The following is an 18554-nucleotide window of genomic DNA, read 5'->3' on the forward strand; positions in this document are numbered from 1 at the left end:
GAGACAGTATTTCTATACTATATAAAAACATGTTAAAGTCCAGGGCAGCACGGTGGTAGCGCTGCTGCCTCGCAATTAGGAGACCTGGGTTCACTTCCCGGGTCCTCCCTGCATGGAGTTTGCATGTTCTCCCCGTGTCTGTGTGGGTTTCCTCCGGGTACTCCGGTTTCCTCCCACAGTCCAAAGACATGCAGGTTAGGTGCATTGGCAATCCGAAATTGTCCCTAGTGTGTGCTTGGTGTGTGTGCCCTGCGGTGGGCTGGTGCCCAGCCCAGGGTTTGTTTCCTGCCTTGCTCCCTGTGTTGCCTGGGATTGGCTCCAGCAGACCCCCGTGACCCTGTAGTTAGGATATAGCGGGTTGGATAATGGATGGACGGATGGATGTTAAAGTCCCTTCCTTTTAAAGATCCCAGAGTACAGTGGGAAAAGGATCTCTTACTCAACATTTCAGAAGAGTTGAAGGCAGCCATGTACAGAATTCACTTGAGCTCCATATGTGCAAAGCATTCAATTATTCAACTCAAATTTTTTTCATCGAGCACGTCTCTCTCACTTAAAATTGTCCAAAATGTTTCCAGGGCAAGATCCAACCTGTGAACGTTGCAATCGAGTTCCAGCCTCACTGGGCCACATGTTTTGAGCCTGCACCAAATTAACATCATTCTGGACCAAAATCTTGAAATGCCTTTCAGACAGCCTTGGTGTCACAGTCCCTCCTAATCCATCAACAGCTGTGTTTGGTGTACTTCCATGTGGGCTAAAATTGGAGAAGGACAAACAAATTGTAATTGCCTTTACTGCACTATTGACACATAGACTTGTCTTGCTTAACTGGAAGAATCCTAACCCACCTCTTTTAAGTCAGTGGGTAACTGATGTTATATACTATTTGAAATTGGAAAAAAATCTAATTCTCACTTACAGGATCTGTTCAAAATGTTTTAAAAACCTGGCATCTTAATCAATAATATTTTAGAATAAGCATTTATATTGGAGAGAAATACTCCTTTCTCTATTTACTACTCTCAATTGTTTTACTCTGTCTATTAGCCTTCCTCTCTTTCTCATGGGTAGGGGTTGATTTGAATTTAGTTTTGTTAAATTTTGACTTGATTGTATGGAATGTTAAATGTTTTTAATAAATTCAATAAAAGATAAAAAAAAAGTATTTTTATTTATTTTATATTTGCCCTATTACTAGCCGGACTTTTGGCAGTAGTATCTGCCCCTATTTGCCATTTTTGAAACTATTTGGGAATTGCATGCTTTTGGACTAGTTTTTCAGAGCAAGACCAGAACTCAGCATCAGGAAAAACATGGGACAAAACAGAAAATATTTTGGTTGCTTTGTATGTTAGGTCCTGTTTTTATTAAAGACAAAAGGCATGTTTTGTAATTATTTAGTCATGCCTTGCTTATATTGTACCTATAATGCAGATATGGGCTTATTCAAAGAGAAGCAGGGGACAAAATGAGCAAAACAAAAAAAAATATCCCACCGTAGATATGCCTTCCAGATCATACTTAATTCAGCTGTGTAGGTCCCTGTTATTAAAAACAAAAACAAAAAAAGCCCTTTCTCCAAAAAGACAAAAGCTCTTTGCTGTCTTTTTGGATGTTTTCTTTAGCTATTTTTTTGGAGAACCAGAATATTTTCTTTATTTTCTCATCCAAGGCACCATTAAGTTAGGGAAAGTGGGAGAGATGAGTGCTTATCTATGGAACTTATGGATGGGCAAACTGGCAGGCTATCTCATGAGATGGACGCATATTCAAGATCTGTTCAGTTAGTTCTATTGAGGCAGCATGATTTGTTTGTTGTTTGTTTATTTTCAGTTAAACTCATTTTTATATCACTATTTGCTAAGTACAGGTTCCGAGCCTTTCACATATTTATTACTACAGAACAATCGAGACAAGAACAAGCTTTTCAGCCCAACAAAGCTCGCCAGTTCTATCTATTTAATTCTTGTAAAAAAACATCAAGTCGAGTTTTGAAAGTTCCTAAAGTCTTACTGTCTACCAAACTACTTGGTAGCCATTTCTATGTGCCTGTGGTTCTCTGTGTAAAGAAAATCTTTCTAATGTTTGTGTGAAATTTACCCTCAACAAGTTTCCAACTGTCATTTTAAAACAAGAGTCTCTATCCACTGGACTAATTCCCTTCATAATTTTAAACACTTCAATCATGTCACCTCTTAATCTTCTTTTGCTTAAAAGTATATTAAGAGTAATTACAAAATATACAACATTTACATGTATAAATATGCAAATTACATTAAACATGTAATTACATAAAATAGAGCAATTTCAACAATTGCCAGAAAGATAGCCACAGTCCACGGTCAGGGATAACTGACAAAGCCGTGGTTCTGATGATCAAAGGCACCTTGCTATCCTTTCTCCCCTGAACATTGTTCATCATTATGGGATGGACAGTGTAAAAAGTAGAAAAATCATTCTTTTTATTGTTGAGTTCCAATGCTCCCAATACCTCTGACATATTGCTTTTTGCATTAGCTCTTTTCGTTGTCTCATTTATTTTGTTAATAAATATACCTTTTTTTCCTAACTTTGGCCTTGACATTTATGCAGAGTTCATCCACAATGGTCTTTTTCAAATTATTAACACATTCTAAAAAATGTGGAACTGTGCTTCTGGACTTTACTTAAACCATGGATGTTTAAATTTGGTAAAATGGCTTTAGCCCACCTATTAATTTTATGAAGAATCATGAAAACCAAAAATAGTGATAAAGTCCTTCACCTTCTGATATATGCTGCTTTGTTTTGCAGTTAGGGTCTATGGTGTCTCCTTACATTTCCTTAGCTTAACATCTTCTTTCTTCCCTTGCTGGTTCCTTTACTCCTCTCAGAAAGCCTGTTACGAAAGGCTTCCTATAAATCCCAACCTCTCATTTCTCAGTGGTCTCAGGATGTCACATTATCTTCACTTCATTGCTGGGATACACTTTTCAAAGAAATCACATTTTTATCAAAAACTCCAATAATTTTGTACATAGGTTAAATTTAACACCTCATAAACTACATTTAATGAATCTTAGCCCACATCCTCTTTGTCACTTTGCCCCTATCATGTCCCAGAAGTTAATGCTGGGAAGACATTACCCTACTAAATAAGTCCAGGATATGAAACCAGAATTGTAAATCAAAGAATGTAATAGAGTAAACAGCCAAAATAATTTAACGTAACTAGAGCCAAAACAAAAGACAAAAGTCGCAGTCAATTAACAAAAGATTTTGTTGCCAAAAATCAGACTGAAACACAAACAAGAACACTAGCCTCTTCTTTGTTGTATCCACAAACTTGGACAAACAGAACGCATGAAATGCCAGTGGGCATATTATAAACAATATGGTGCCGCCACAAAATGCATTTACTTTTAAACATTATTAACATGTCTAAATAAAAAATAAATGAACCCACTGTGTTCCTTGACCTCACAAATCCCTAAAATAACACCTTGGTTATTTTAAAGGATAAGAAACAAGTGCAAAAAATTAAAATACATCTCGGATCATGACACTAGGCGGTTAAGGTAAGTAAAAACCATGTAAAATTTGAACATTTACACTAATATACATCTAGACGTATTAATGAATGGAATTTATGATTTATTATTTCTTTTTATGCAGGGAACCAACACAATGTTTGACAGCAAGCTGTCTGCATGACAGAAAACATTATAACATATATAATATGGTGCTGCAGCATGGGTGTTATGCATCATTGAGGAAAGGCAGAGCTGTTTTAAGATTGGGCATCAGGATATGACACATACATCAGGAACCAATCAAAGTTTGGTACCAAAAGTCTATCCTATCTTTTGCCAAAACCAAAATCAGAAACCCAAAAATGTTGTCAATAAATAATAGCAAAAAGTCTGCAAACGTGTCCTAAATGATGTCCTTTTGGCATTGGACTCGGGACTCTATGTGATTATGGTTCTTCTCAATTTATCTGCTGCCTTCGACACAATCGACCACAACATCATAATCTCCCGACTCGAATCCTGGGCTGGTGTATCTGGATTAGCCCTCGACTGGTTCAGGTCATATTTCTGCAACAGGACTCTTAGAGTCATGCTAGATGATTTTTCATCTGAATCAGTCCCACTCCCATGTGGTGTCCCCCAGGGTTCCTTTTTGGGGCCACTACTTTTTTCAATTTACATCCTGCCTTTAGGTGCAATTTTTAGAAAACATGCAATCTCGTATCACCTATATGCTGATGACTGCCAAATTTATTTCTCCCTCAAGTCAACTGACTCCACTAAACCTCTTCTCGACTGCTTATCTGACATTAAGGACTGGCTGGCTGTAAACTTCCTTCACCTGAACGATTCAAAAACCGAAGTTATTGTTTTTAGTCCTGACCGCAAACAGACCCTATCCCTTGGCCTCGACTTTCTTCCCATTCCAGTAACTTCGTCTGTTTCCAATCTTGGAATCAAAATGGATATGGTCCTGAAAATTGATGCTCAAGTCAACAGCACAGTAAAATCCTGCTTTTTCCATCTCAGGCGAATTGCCAAACTCAAACCAATTCTGCCTTACCACCTCCTGGAATCAGTAATCCATGCATTCATTACGTCCCGGCTCGACTATTCTAATTCCTGCCTATATGGTATTAGTAAAGCCACTCTTTCTAGACTCCAATTGGTTCAAAATGCAGCTGCAAGGCTTTTAACTAGAAGCAGCAGAAGCCAACACATTACACCGATTTTAAAAACCCTACACTGGCTGCCAGTTAGCTTCAGAATTGATTTTAAGATACTCCTCTTAACCTATAAGGCACTAAATGGTCTAGCCCCTGCCTACTTGAGTGTCTTGCTCCATCGTCACAATCCCCCTCGTGTTCTTAGATCCGCAGATCAGCTGCTCCTAACCGTTCCCAAGGCACATTTTAAAGTTCGTGGTGAAAGGGCTTTTTCCGTCTGTGCACCCAGGCTCTGGAACTCTTTACCTTTAGTGGTTAGGCAAGCCGCTTCAGTCGCCACATTCAAATCACACCTAAAAACGCACTTCTTCACATTGGCTTTTAATTCTTAACCTGTCTTATTTCCACTTGCTTTTTGTTATTTCTCTGTTTTATTGGGTCCCCTGACCTGTTTTTAGTGTCTCTGTTTTAATTCTCTCTTAATGTTTGTTTTTAATATTTTGCTTTTAGTCTTGCTTGTTTTAACTGTACAAGACTTCGGTCAGTTGTAATGCTGTGCTTTTAAGCGCTAAACAAATAAAAATGGTATGGTATGGTATGGTATGGTAAACAGTTTAAAATAACAAAGACCAAAGCATGTTAAGTAGTTTTTGACCAATTTTTGGACAATTTGGAACTACATGTGCTGGTTTTCACACAGATGCTTTGATGATGTCACACACCTTCCTAGAGATTTATGGGAAGAAGTACTATAGCAACAGACTATGCTAGTGATAGAACATGGCAATACCCAATCACAAAACAAAAACTGTGTTGAAGAATAACATGAAATAATATTCAACTGCTTTAAAACCTTTTTTATAAGAAAATAAACATTAGAATCAGTATCCTTAGGGTAAGAAACCACAGATTAGACACATACTTTGTCTTAATAAAAGACTAGAAACAAAAACAAATTCCAATCATAACAGAGGGAAGAAAAAATATCTGAAAGATTAGAAGTTCTAATACCTTCAAAGAAAAAGCATTGAGATTCTAATCATAGAAAAAGTGTAAAAGTGCAACTGTGCTCTATTTTAATATACAAAGCTGAATGTGTTCTTGTCTGTTTTGTGTTCAACTTATAGTGCTTTCCATAATGCTTAGAACAAAGACACATTTTTTTCCTTGATTTACTCCTCTTCTCCACAGTTTAAAAATACAAATGAAACAACTCAGATGTGCTTAAAGTGCACATTGCATACTTTAATTACATTTCAGTCACACCATGTTGAAATGACAATACTTTTTTACATGGTTCCCCCATTCATGGCACCATACTGTTCAGGACACAGCAATGACAGGTCTATTAAAGCCGTCATATTTAGGACTTTGTCACATATCTCTTGCATGCAATGACTGCTTGAAGCCTGCGATTCACAGACATCACCAGGTGCTGATGATCTTCTCTGGTGATGCGCTGCCTAACCTCTAATGCAGTCATCTTCAGCTCCTGCTTGTTTTGGGGGCTTGTCTCCTTAAGTTGTCTCTTCAGCATGTGGAAGATAGATAGATAGATAGATAGATAGATAGATAGATAGATAGATAGATAGATAGATAGATAGATAGATAGATAGATAGATAGATAGATAGATAGATAGATAGATAGATAGATAGATAGATAGATAGATAGATAGATAGATAGATAGATAGATAGATAGATAGATAAGGCACTATATGATAGATAGATAGATAGATAGATAGATAGATAGATAGATAGATAGATAGATAGATAGATAGATAGATAGATAGATAGATAGATAGATAGATACTTTATTAATCCCAAGGGGAAATTCACATACTCCAGCAGCAGCATACTGATAAAGAACAATATTAAATTAAAGAGTGATAACAATGCAGGTATACAGACAGACAATAACTTTGTATAATTTTAACGTATTACCCCCCCCCCCAACCCCCCCCCCCCCACCCCACCCGCATTGTGTGGGGGAAGAACAATCTCCTCAGACTGCCAGTGGAGCAGGACGGTGACAGCAGTCTGTTGCTGAAGCTGATCCTCTGTCTGGAAATGATCCTGTTTAGTGGATGCAGTGGATTCTCCATTATTGACAGGAGCCTGCTCAGTGCCCGTCTCTCTGCCACGGATGTCAAACTGTCCAGCTCCGTGCCTACAATAGAGCCTGCCTTCCTCACTAGTCTGTCCAGGCATGAGGCGTCCCTCTTCTTTATGCTGCTTCCCCAGCACACCACTGCGTAGAAGAGGGCGCTCGCCACAACAGTCTGATAGAACATCTGCAGCATCTTATTGCAGATGTTGAAGGACGCCAGCCTTCTAAGGAAGTATAGTTGGCTCTGTCCTTTCTTACACAGAGCATCAGTATTGGCAGTCCAGTCCAATTTATCATCCAGCTGAACTCTCAGGTATTTATAGGTTTGCACCCTCTGTACACAGTCACCTCTGATGATCATGGGGTCCATGAGGGGCCTGGTCCTCCTAAAATCCACCACCAGCTCCTTGGTTTTGCTGGTGTTCAGCTGTAGGTGCTTTGAGTTGCACCATTTAACAAAGTCCTTGATTAAGTTCCTATACTCCTCTTCCTGCCCATTCCTGATGCAGCCCATGATAGCAGTGTCATCAGCAAACTTTTGCACGTGGCAGGACTCTGAGTTGTATTGGAAGTCCAATGTATATAGGCTGAACAGGATCAGAGAAAGTATAGTCCCCTGCGGCGCTCCTGTGTTGCTAACCACAATGTCAGACCTGCAGTTCCTGAGATGCACATACTGAGGTCTGTCTGTAAGATAGTCCACGATCCATGACACCAGGTATGAGTCTACTCCCATCTCTGTCAGCTTAGCCCTAAGTAGAATAGGCTGGATGGTGTTGAAGGTGCTAGAGAAGTCTAGAAACATAATTCTTACAGCACCACTGCCTCTGTCCAAGTGGGAGAGGGATTGGTGTAGCATGTAGATGATGGCATCCTCCGCTCCCACCTTCTCCTGGTATGCAAACTGCAGAGGGTCGAGGGCGTGGCGGACATGTGGCCTTAGGTGGTGAAGCAGCAGCCGCTCCATGGTCTTCATTACATGTGACGTCAGAGCGACAGGCCGGAAGTTGTTCAGCTCACTAAGATGTGATATCTTTGGGACGGGGGTGATGCAAGATGTTTTCCAAAGCCTCGGGACTCTCCCCTGTTCCAGGCTCAGGTTGAAGATGAGCTGTAGAGGACTCCCCAGCTCCAACGCACAGGCCTTCAGCAGTCGTGGCGATACTCCATCTGGACCCACTGCTTTGCTGGCACAAAGTCTCCTCAGCTCTCTGCTCACCTGTGCTGCTGTAATTGCGGGTTGGGGGAACCTCTCTCCTATGCTGGTATCAGCAGAAGGATGGTTGGAGGATGCAGTACTCTGAGGTGAGAGTGGGTTAGGGTGGTCAAACCTGTTAAAAAAGTTGTTCATCTGGTTTGCTTTCTCCACATCTCTCTCGATGGTGGCACCCCGCTTCGAGCTTGCTCAATTGCATTTAAACTGGGTGACTGGCTTAGTCAATCAGGAATTTTACATTTATTAATTTTGAAAACACTCCTTTGTTGCCTTAGCAGTATGTTTGGATCATTTACTGTTAGCCTTTACTGGAAATTGAGCAGATCAGATGTTTCTATAAACTTCAGAATACATTGTGTGGCTTCCGTCAGCAGTTACATCATCAGTGAAGACAAGTGTGCCAGGAACCAAGCCATAACACCTCTACCACCATGTTTAACAGATGAGGTGGTCTGCTTTGGATCTTGGGAAGTTCCTTTCTTCTCCATACTTTGCTGTTGCCATCACACTGATGAGGTTTATCTTTGTCTCATTTGTCCACAGGAGCTTTTTCCAGAATTTTGCAGGCTCTTTGAAGACCTTTTTCACAAACTCTAATCTTGCCTTGCTGTTTTTGTCGCTAACTAATAATTTGCATCTTGTAGCGTGGCCACTGTGTTGCTGCACATAAAGTCTTCTGCTGATAGTCGTCTCTGACAAACACACTCATCGGCCCACTGAAGACTGTTTCTGATCCGTCAGACAGGTGTTTGGGGCTTTGTCTTACCATAGTGAGGATTCTTCTGTCATCAGCATTGGAGGTCTTCCTTGGCCTATCAGTCCCTTTGTGGTTACTGAGCTGACCATGGTCTTCTTTCTTTTTAATGATATTCAGACAATTGATTAAGGTCATACTATGGTTTTGCCAATGTCTCTAATGGTTGTATTCTTGATTTTCAGCTTCATAATGGTTTCATTCACTTTCATTGGCACAGCTCTTGTCCTTATGTTAATCAATGGCAACTACAGACTTCAAGGCTAGAAGCAAGCTGAAGTATCTTATGAAGTAATGAAACACTCCTGAGGAGTCACAAACACCTGTGACACCATTTGGTGCCCTGAAATGGGGGGAGGGGTTAATGGACCATGTATAAAGAATGTTGTCATTTCTACATGGTGTAACCAAAATAAATGCAAATCCCCTAAAATGAAAGTCTGCAATGTTCACTTTAACCAAGTATGAATTGTTTGATTTGCAATTTTAAACTGTGGAGCAGAGATTGAAATCCAGGATAAAATGCGTCTTTGTCCCAAACGTCATGGAGGGGACTGTACGAGGGGGGACCCAAAAATAACCGGAATTTTGTTGTTGTTAGGTTGGTACTTGTAGTACGTGGTTGGGCCACTAGGGCAATTTAGTTACACTCCTCACAAGTCAGTCTGCCAAGTGCCATCAGTCTGGAAGGTTGTGCTTGTGTTCAGTGAATTTTTTTGTAAAAGTAGGTTGCGCAACAGTGTGAGAAGGAAACGCCCTGATTTGTGGGAGTCAAGCGATTGGTTCTTTCATCATGACAACGCTCCATCTCACACTGCTCTCAGCATTTGCCAATTTTTGGCAAGAAACGGTATGACAACCCTGAACCACCCACCCGACTCACCGGATTTAGCTCCGTGTGATTTTTTTTTGTTCCCTCGGATGAAAAATGACTTGAAAGGAAGGCATATGCTGACGTCGAAGAGGTAAAACAAGAAACGACCAGAGCATTAATAGGCATTACTTCAGACGAATTTAAAAAATGTTTCGAACAATGGAACAAACGGTTAGATAAGTGTATTTCCGCCAATGGAGAGTACTTTGAAGGAGACTAATTGTAGTTTGTACAGAAAAATAAATTAAACACGTTTTAAAAATATTTCCGGTTATTTTTGGGTCCCCCCTCGTATATGGTATTTTTTCCTCTATTTTACTGATCTTAAAATACTAATACAATGTGTGAATCAGAGCTCAGTCAAATATACAGTCAATACTATATTCAAAACATTTGTGTTTCACATTAAATCAGACTCAGCCACTGTGTTTACATTTTTTACAAAATGTTTTTGGGGACTTCAGTTTCATCATGACTTATGCAGGATCAGTTAGTTGCTGATGTAAAAAATTATTGCAAGAGAGCAAGCAATAAAACCAATATTTTATTTCTTGTTACATTTTTGATGCCCCCTGTCTCTTGGCCAGGCTGCTGCATTTGTGATATTGTTCTGTGTATTTTCTTGGTGTGATGTGAACGTTTGGCTGGTGTGTCCCTTCTGTGTGCCTCCTTTTATTAGAAGTATTCTCCTTCTAATGTCGTGTCTTGTCTGTGTGTATAAGCACACAGATCCGGCATATGCATATAACATGGAGTTGGTGATTCACCCAGAGGATTTGGGTTAAGGCAGGTGACTGTTTCAGACTGAAGCTATACTCTGTCTTGCGTTCAATAGAAATGCCAGTTTGCTTTAATTTCCACCATCTCCAGACGAACTCTAGACGACTATGCAACATTGTTTAGGTTATGCAGAAAATGACATTTTTTTTACACTTTTTATTAACTAGCACATTTGTTGACAAATAATATAGGAACGCACAAAATATGAACTTAATAAGCAAACTTTTACCTTCAAAGATACATTAATAACTAAATGCTCAACAAAAATGATTAGCAAAGTATAAATATTCAGCACATCTTCAAGTCATTACACAGGCAAGACACGGCAAGAATTTAAAAACTTACCCAAGGGGCAGAGGGGACTATAAGAGATAAAGTTAAAAGATCTAAGCAGGAGTCCTCTAGCGCCTTGCTGCAGCAGTTCAGCTGGTTGAGCAACCTGGCATATGCCGAAGGCATTAGGACGTGTCTGGCTTGTTCCGGAGGGTCTGGTCCAGGTGCAAGTAAAAAACTCACAGTTTCCTTCATTCCACACAGCTGTCCATACAGTTGGGTGAGCTTTGATTCCAAGGCACTCTAAAGAAAAAAAAGCCAAAGGCATTTGTGACAAATTGATCAAACTCAATATAGTAAGACTTGTTTAATGAGTGATGTGTTATGAATACAAATATTTTAAAACGTTAACAGAACATATAATAAAAACCTACACTTACAGTCAATGTGAACATGTTATTCAATTTTAGACTTATTAACAGTGTAGCCAGTAAGGGGCGCAAATGATCCCCAAAGCCCAGACCCAACAAAGTCATGGGTTCAAATAATAGATTTTTAATCATTTATACAAATAAGCACAGCCACTAATCACACAAAACAATGAACATCTTTTCTCTCCTTCCACCTCCAGGCAAGTGTCCTTTTGTACTGAACCTGGAACAGCATCCGGTGACCCGGCATGATTTGTGGGGATCACTACCGGGTAGTCCTCCACCTGGAAGAGCCCCTTTGCTGCACCCAGTGACCCCAATAGGGCTGCACTTCCACACTCCATTTCCCACAAACTCCTGCGGGAGTCCAAGCTGGGATACCTCCAGGGGACCACTGTCACCTAACATATAAGGGATGGAACTGCACCCGGCCCCCAGCTTCTGCTGCTCCATTCCCTGGAACCTTCCATCTTGGTAGGAGGTCATGATGTTGTCGTCCAGCTACTCACAACAGATTTTAGGTATTAAACAAAACAAAAGCTAAATCCACTTTTGTGATAATTTTTAGTTGAAATATACCGGCATGATTTGTGGGGATCACTACCGGGTAGTCCTCCACCTGGAAGAGCCCGTTTGCTGCACCCAGTGACCCCAATAGGGCTGCACTTCCACACTCCATTTCCCACAAACTCCTGCGGGAGTCCAAGCTGGGATACCTCCAGGGGACCACTGCCACCTAACATATAAGGAATGGAACTGCACCCAGCCCCCAGCTTCTGCTGCTCCATTCCCTGGAACCTTCCATCTTGGTAGGAGGTCATGATGTTGTCGTCCAGCTACTCACAACAGATTTTAGGTATTAAACAAAACAAAAGCTAAATCCACTTTTGTGATAATTTTTAGTTGAAATATATGGAACTGCAATAATCAAAATTAAAATATAATAATAAAATTTATTAAGCACTGCAGTGGTGCCCAACCACCAAACACTTAATATGAGCAAGTACAATATGAGACGCAGAGCTGACTACAGTGAAGGATAAGGCTATTTATGTAATACAAATGAGTTTAACATCCTCTCCACATATATGCCATTCCTGTGGGCACAGTGTTCAAAACAAAGTAATCAAGAAGAAAAATATCTCACGAGAATATCTGCAGCACTCTCCTAGGAGGATAGAGTTTTGCATGAGTCCCTCTTGATCTATGCCAGCAGTGCCAAGTGAGTGTATTATAACTACTGAAAGCAGGAAAACCAGTGATGAGGGTACACCGACACAGGGGATTTCTATCTGAAAGCTGGGAAAATCTTAATTTGATATGAGGATAAATAGACAGCAGGTACGGTATTTCTAAAAAAATATAATAATAATAATGATAAACATATCAGGATGAAGAGACAAGTGAAAGTTGTGAAAAGTGGACACAAATTTACAAACATCAGACCACAAAAAAAAACAAAAGGACCAGTCCAGACTATAAACAGAAAGGTTATATGACTAATTAAGAGAACACAAATGACATAGGGATCAGGGTTTTCTATATAGGTGAAGTACAGGATGAGTATAATAATATATTAAAACATTTTTTGAGTGTATGTAAAATTTGTATTTCCCCTTGGGGACAAAGAAAGTATAATCTATCTATCTAGCAATTAGTGGAGCCTTCTGCTGAAGCAGTAACTTCAACTTCTGTAAATGCTTCCTGTAGCTACTGATCAGACCTGCCAAGTCTTGATTTACACTCTCTTTACGTCTAATTGTGACTTAGATGAAGATGAGATCGTAAGACCTGATCACATTGTATAATCTATTCACGCAGAAATTGAAAAAAACTCCAAAGGATTCACACACTTTTTTTTCCACATATGCATTTGCCTCGTATTTGTAAAGCTTCACATTCATTTCTGTTTTATATATTTTTTTTTTATTTTTAAATTTCATGTGCACACTTTCTTCCCAGTTATTAACATTTTTCAGGTCCACTTGTAGCGATGTATAAATTTAACAGATGAAGTGTCTTAAAAGCTGCAAGTGTCAGGCAGGATTTTCCGGTTTAGTGCCTGGGAGAACACAGGGACTCTTGCTGGGAAGGGAAGCCGGAATGGAACGACAGCAATGCATTGGCATCCTGTCCAGGATGGATATGGGACTCTTACCCGGATGGGAGTTCAAAACAAAGGAGCAATGGTGGAAAGCCTTAGATACTTGAAAATTTTTATCCCCAATCCACTAGATGGCAGAATCCCAAGACTTCAGTCACCATGTGGACACCTGCAGAATATGATGGGAGTTGTAGTGCCGTGAGTCAGCTCTGCTGGTCCCATGAGTGCCACCAGGGGGTGATGTGGGGATTCAAAATCCCAGTTTTTCGGGGCTTCCGCATGACCCAGAAGTATTTACTGCCCTGGCACCAGAAGTATTCCCGAGTCTGACATAAAAGGAAGCCGTCCAGCTTCCTACAGGGCAGTCAGAGTTGGGAGGAAGGCAGGCAACAATAATTGGTGGGAGGTGGACAGAGAGAGAAGGGAAGGATGGAAGAAGAATTTGAATCCTAATTGCTTGTGCAAAACGTTTGGAGAAAACCTTTATGAGGTATTTGATAATAAAAAAAACTCTGTTTTGAACCCGTGACTGTATTTTGTGTTGGTTGTTTCCAGGGTTTTGGGCTCAGTGTCACCCCGTATCTGTCACAACACAATCAATTCATTTTAGATAAACAATTTGAGGTTTGGTTATGCTCCACGGTCATAAACAATCTTTCCAAGACTAATGCAGAATTTCTTACTTTCATAATCACCTACTGTACATTTGTGCATTGTCTGTTTATAAAGAGGACAATCTAACTTAAATTTAGAAAATAGTGGAAGGCCAACAGACTTTATGGAAAAAATACTGCTTTTATATTATATTTCCACATTATGAAAACAAAATTAAATATGCTACTATCTTATAACATTTGACATTTTTTAGTTTTGTTTACTGAATTTTTTTGTGATTATGATAGACAGCTATTTGAACACAAATACAATTTCAGACTGACTGTACCACAAAGGAATTTGGAAAAACATGAATTTAGTGCATTTAATTGCTAAATGATGCTGACACACTGCATTAGTTCAATTGAGCTAAAAATTCATTTGTACTTAGTATTTGATGCTTCTCGTTTCAATGCCCAACAAAAGTTGGCCAGTACTGATGGTCACTTGTCCTCTCCCCACTTTTCAATCATTGAAATGTCCTGGTGAAACCTTCCCCATATTCTTCACCAAGATTAGCTGGGAAGAAGTCCAAGTGTGAACGCAGAAAAGTAATCTTTAACAACATGCTGTACTTTACGGTTTTGTATGCTCGAAGCATGTTGTCAACCAGCTGGATGTAGTTTGTTTCTCTGTAGCTGCCAAGAAATTTCTCAACAACGTTCCTGAATGTTTTCCATACGATTACCCCACCCCACCCCCCGCCAGCAGATCTTTGAACTATTTGTCACCAATGACGTGTCTGATTTGTGGACCAACAAGAATGCCTTTCTTTAGCTTAACATCAGTTATTCATGGAAACATCTGTCCCAAATATTGAAATCGTTCACCTTCCTTGTTCAATGCTTTCTTGAAATTTTTCAACAGTACAAGTTTTATATGAAGTGGAGCCAAAAATATCTTTGTTGGGTCGACAAGTGGTTTGTGTGTCACACCAAATGCTTACGGAGATGCCAGTTCTTTTTGATGTAATGAGATTCTTGAGCACGGCTGTCCCTTTCACAGTACTAGTTATATCTGAGCTGCATCCTTTATAGCACTGCTACTACTTTTAGATAATACCCACAGATGCTCCAGGTGTAAATGTTGTCAGTATATGTTGTCACACACATGCACTTGGGGAACAACCTAAAGGCTTGTGTGAATTGTAATTTACTGCTGAGATATGAAGGGGACTGTGTTATAACATTCTCTCTTCTCCTTCCCCTCCTGCAGAAAAGTCTGACATTTTAACAAGCATGACGTCACTTCTGGGGTCAGACCATCTAGACCTGCCTCTTCCTCCCAGAGTCCATCTTAAAACAAAACAACACCATTTTAGGCAGACCAATTGATTGAATGCATTATGTCTCAACTTTGCGTTATTACACACGTTTTATTTTACACTTTTTGCATATTTTCAATACACAGGGTTTGCCCCCGGGTGCCCCAGACCAGAGAGGAAATCACAAATGTCAGCTATTGCAATAAAATGGTATGTGATAGAAAAATGTAAAGGTCATTTTTGTGATCAGCAGGGCAAAATCCTTACGATACACCTAAAAGTGTTCAGGAAGAAAAATATTCATTGTCTTGTGTAGTTAGTTGCCCTTTCTCATCGAAAGACCACCCAGATGGTCATTATATTCAAGGATCACTTCTGACCAAGTTCCCGAACCACTTCTGCGGTCAGGAGTAACCTTCCTGTAATAGCAGGCTAGAACCCCCTTTGCTGTATCCGCTTCAGATGTCCAAATGTTCTGTAATATGTGCCATAACATTAAAATAGAAAATAATACCACCACATTATCTGTGTTTAATAACACAGATGAACAACAAGGAATGCAAAGGAGGTCCTTTTTCTTGTAGTCGATGGTTCTCCAGCTGCCTGCAATAGTACAGTAGTATAGGTTGTATAGTGCCAAGTGTTTTGCTTTGGATATCATGTGCCCTCTATTACATAGAAGCTGCTGCCATCTCTGATACCTCCCTGAGCTCACTTTTTCTTTGTCTCTCCATCTCTCAGAAAAAGTGTTTTGGAACCCTTCAAGTCATCTGCCCTCTAAAGTAGTGTCCTGAGGGAGACATTAGACAATTTTTCCAGTGATTTTCAGTCGCAGCCTGCATTTACATAATCATAGCTATTCAGAGGCAGATGGCGGTGTGCACCTACGAATCCAATCGCCTTACATGATATACTGACCGACACAGTCCAGTCTGTGACTCACTATGATAAACTCAAACAGGTTTGATTTTGTCTTTAGCTGTAGGGCCATGCTTGTGTGTGCAGGAGAGCCGACAATGAATGCTCATTTGGAAGCACAATTCATGGAATGTAGGAAAAAGCGGCATGGCTGCTTTAAACCTTGAAAACAAAACAGAGACTCATTTTTCTGCTGTCTCATGTTTTACACACTGAAATAGAATAGAAAAAAGATGAAAAGGTTCGAGACTGCAGCTAACTCACCACAGCTATTAATCCTTCGTACAGTGTCTGCTCTGTCAGGGAGCATAGGGGTTTCGGATTTCATATAATGTAATTAGGAATAAGGGGCATGGCTGCTTTGAACCTTGCAAACAGAAGAGAAGCTTGTCTGTCTGATGTCTCATGTTTTACAACCATAACAGAATAGGAAAAAGAAATAAAGGCAGAGATTGCAGCTGAACTTGCCACAGCTGTTAACTCATCATACAGCACTGGCTCCGACAGAAAATGGCGTGAGCATGATTGTGCTGGATGGCCAGCGTGCAATCAGTAAATGTGACATAGGGAGCTATTTTCAGTAATTTAAATTCACATGGTCTGGTGATGCAATCAGCACCTGTGGTCGACAAATATGACACAGTTTTGGTCACCATTATTAGCACCTTTTCATTTTTTGCATAACTTGTAGAATGTCTTCAGAAATAAATGGAAATGTATCAAATTTGTACCTTCAGAATATATTAATTGGATATCCAGAGTACTTTAACCAAAAAACATTATTTTTCAACTTACATGTTGTAATTTCATAAGAGAAACAAGAAATATGACATGGACAGTAATAAAGGCATCCCTCCTTAATATTTGGTTGCACAGCCTTTGGTAGTGATTGCTGCATCCAAACATTTCTGGTAGCCATCTAAAAGCTTCTTGCACCTGTCAGTTGGAATTTTCTCCCATTCTTCCTTTGCAGTTTGTTCAAGCTCTTGAATGTTTACAGGATTCATTTTCCCCAATTGCAGATTTCAGCTCTTTCCACAGATTTTCAATAAGACTGACATCAGGACTCATGGCTAGCCAGTTTAAAACTGTCCATTTTGTCCTTTTCAACCATTCTTATTTGTTTTTATCTTGGCGGGGAACACATAATCTTTGACTCAAACCTAGTTTTCTTACACTATGTAGCACATTTCACTCTAAAATACCTTTGTAATCCTCTAATTTCATGATTCCTGTGACATGTTCAAGGCCTCCAGTACCAGTTGCAGCAACGCAGCCCCACAACATTATGGATCCTCCACCATGCTTAACTGTAGGTAGGGTTTTTTTTTTCCTTAGAAGTTTCATTTCGCCATCAATAAACACATTGCTGGTGTGCATTGCCAAAAAGCTGTAGTTTGGTTTCATCTGTCCACAGAACTCTCTAGCAAAGATCAGTTGTTCCTTTTGATGTCTCTTCTTCAGCAGTGGGGTCCTCCTTGGCCTTTGTCCATAAAGCCATTCTTGGTTTAGAGTATGGCGTATGGTACATGTCAAAACCATGACTCCAGATTGTTCTAGCTCAGCCTTTAGGTTTTTGGATGTTTTACGTTGTGTGTTTTCCACAATTCACACCGACCTTAGAAGACTTTTCTCATCAATTTTTCTCTTTTTTCCATGACCAGGGAGGTTTTAAACAGTTCGATACTTAGCAAACTTCTTAATAAAGTTGCACACTGTTGAAACAACAAGGTTAACGGTGTTAACAACTAAGATCTTTGGAGATGGCCTTATACCCTTTAGCAGCCTTGTGTTTGATGATGATGGCATTTCTGATGTTCTCAGAGGGCTCACTTGTCTTCACCATTGTGAAAAAGGAACAGGGAAAATAACAAGAGGCTTTTTAAAGCACTAAAGTCACCATTCATTGGCTAATTCAAGACATGCGGGCACCTACAATTTATCGGAGGCGAGTCTAATTTCCAGTTTATTCCAGATGAGTCAAATGAAATCATTTTTTTCTCATTGATTTAAAGGGTGCCAATACCTCATGACACTCATGGCAATCTTTCATTTCTTCTAGTTGTTTTCCTCCTATTGTTTATTGTTGTTTCATGATTTGCTGTTCTGTACCAAATATGAGTGTCTATAGACCACAGCTGTTTCACTAGATACATTTTTTCCCAGGAGATACTCTACATGTTCTACTTAAATTTCATGAATGCCAATAATGGTGACCAGGACTGTACCTCATGACTAGATGACGTGTAATGTGACACTGACCTTACCTCCAAGCTGCTTTTCTCTCTCTCTAGGCACACTTTTCTACCCTGGGATGAAATGCTTATGGAGCAGCCATTATTTTAAGGTAATGAGGACTCTTTAGCTTGGCCGTCCCATTCACAGTATTTGGTATATCTGAGCTGCATTCCTAGTAGCAGTGCGACTACTTTTAGATCACCACAGATGTCGCAGTTATAGTTGTTGTACTAAAAATGTATACTCATACCACAAGAGC

The 18554-nt window shown here is 39.8% G+C and overlaps 1 protein-coding gene across 1 annotated transcript in view; it reads right to left on the minus strand.

Annotated features, from left to right (window-relative positions):
• The window catches only part of LOC114654898 (uncharacterized), a 352238-nt gene that overhangs the window by 136552 nt on the left and 197132 nt on the right, over positions 1 to 18554 (minus strand). The window contains exon 7 of the mRNA XM_028805743.2: positions 10759 to 10989. Within this exon, the coding sequence (XP_028661576.1) occupies positions 10759 to 10989 (231 nt within the window). The remainder of the gene's footprint in view (positions 1 to 10758; positions 10990 to 18554) is intronic.

This window comes from Erpetoichthys calabaricus, chromosome 7, assembly GCF_900747795.2.
Source record: "Erpetoichthys calabaricus chromosome 7, fErpCal1.3, whole genome shotgun sequence".
Lineage (NCBI taxonomy): Eukaryota > Metazoa > Chordata > Cladistia > Polypteriformes > Polypteridae > Erpetoichthys > Erpetoichthys calabaricus.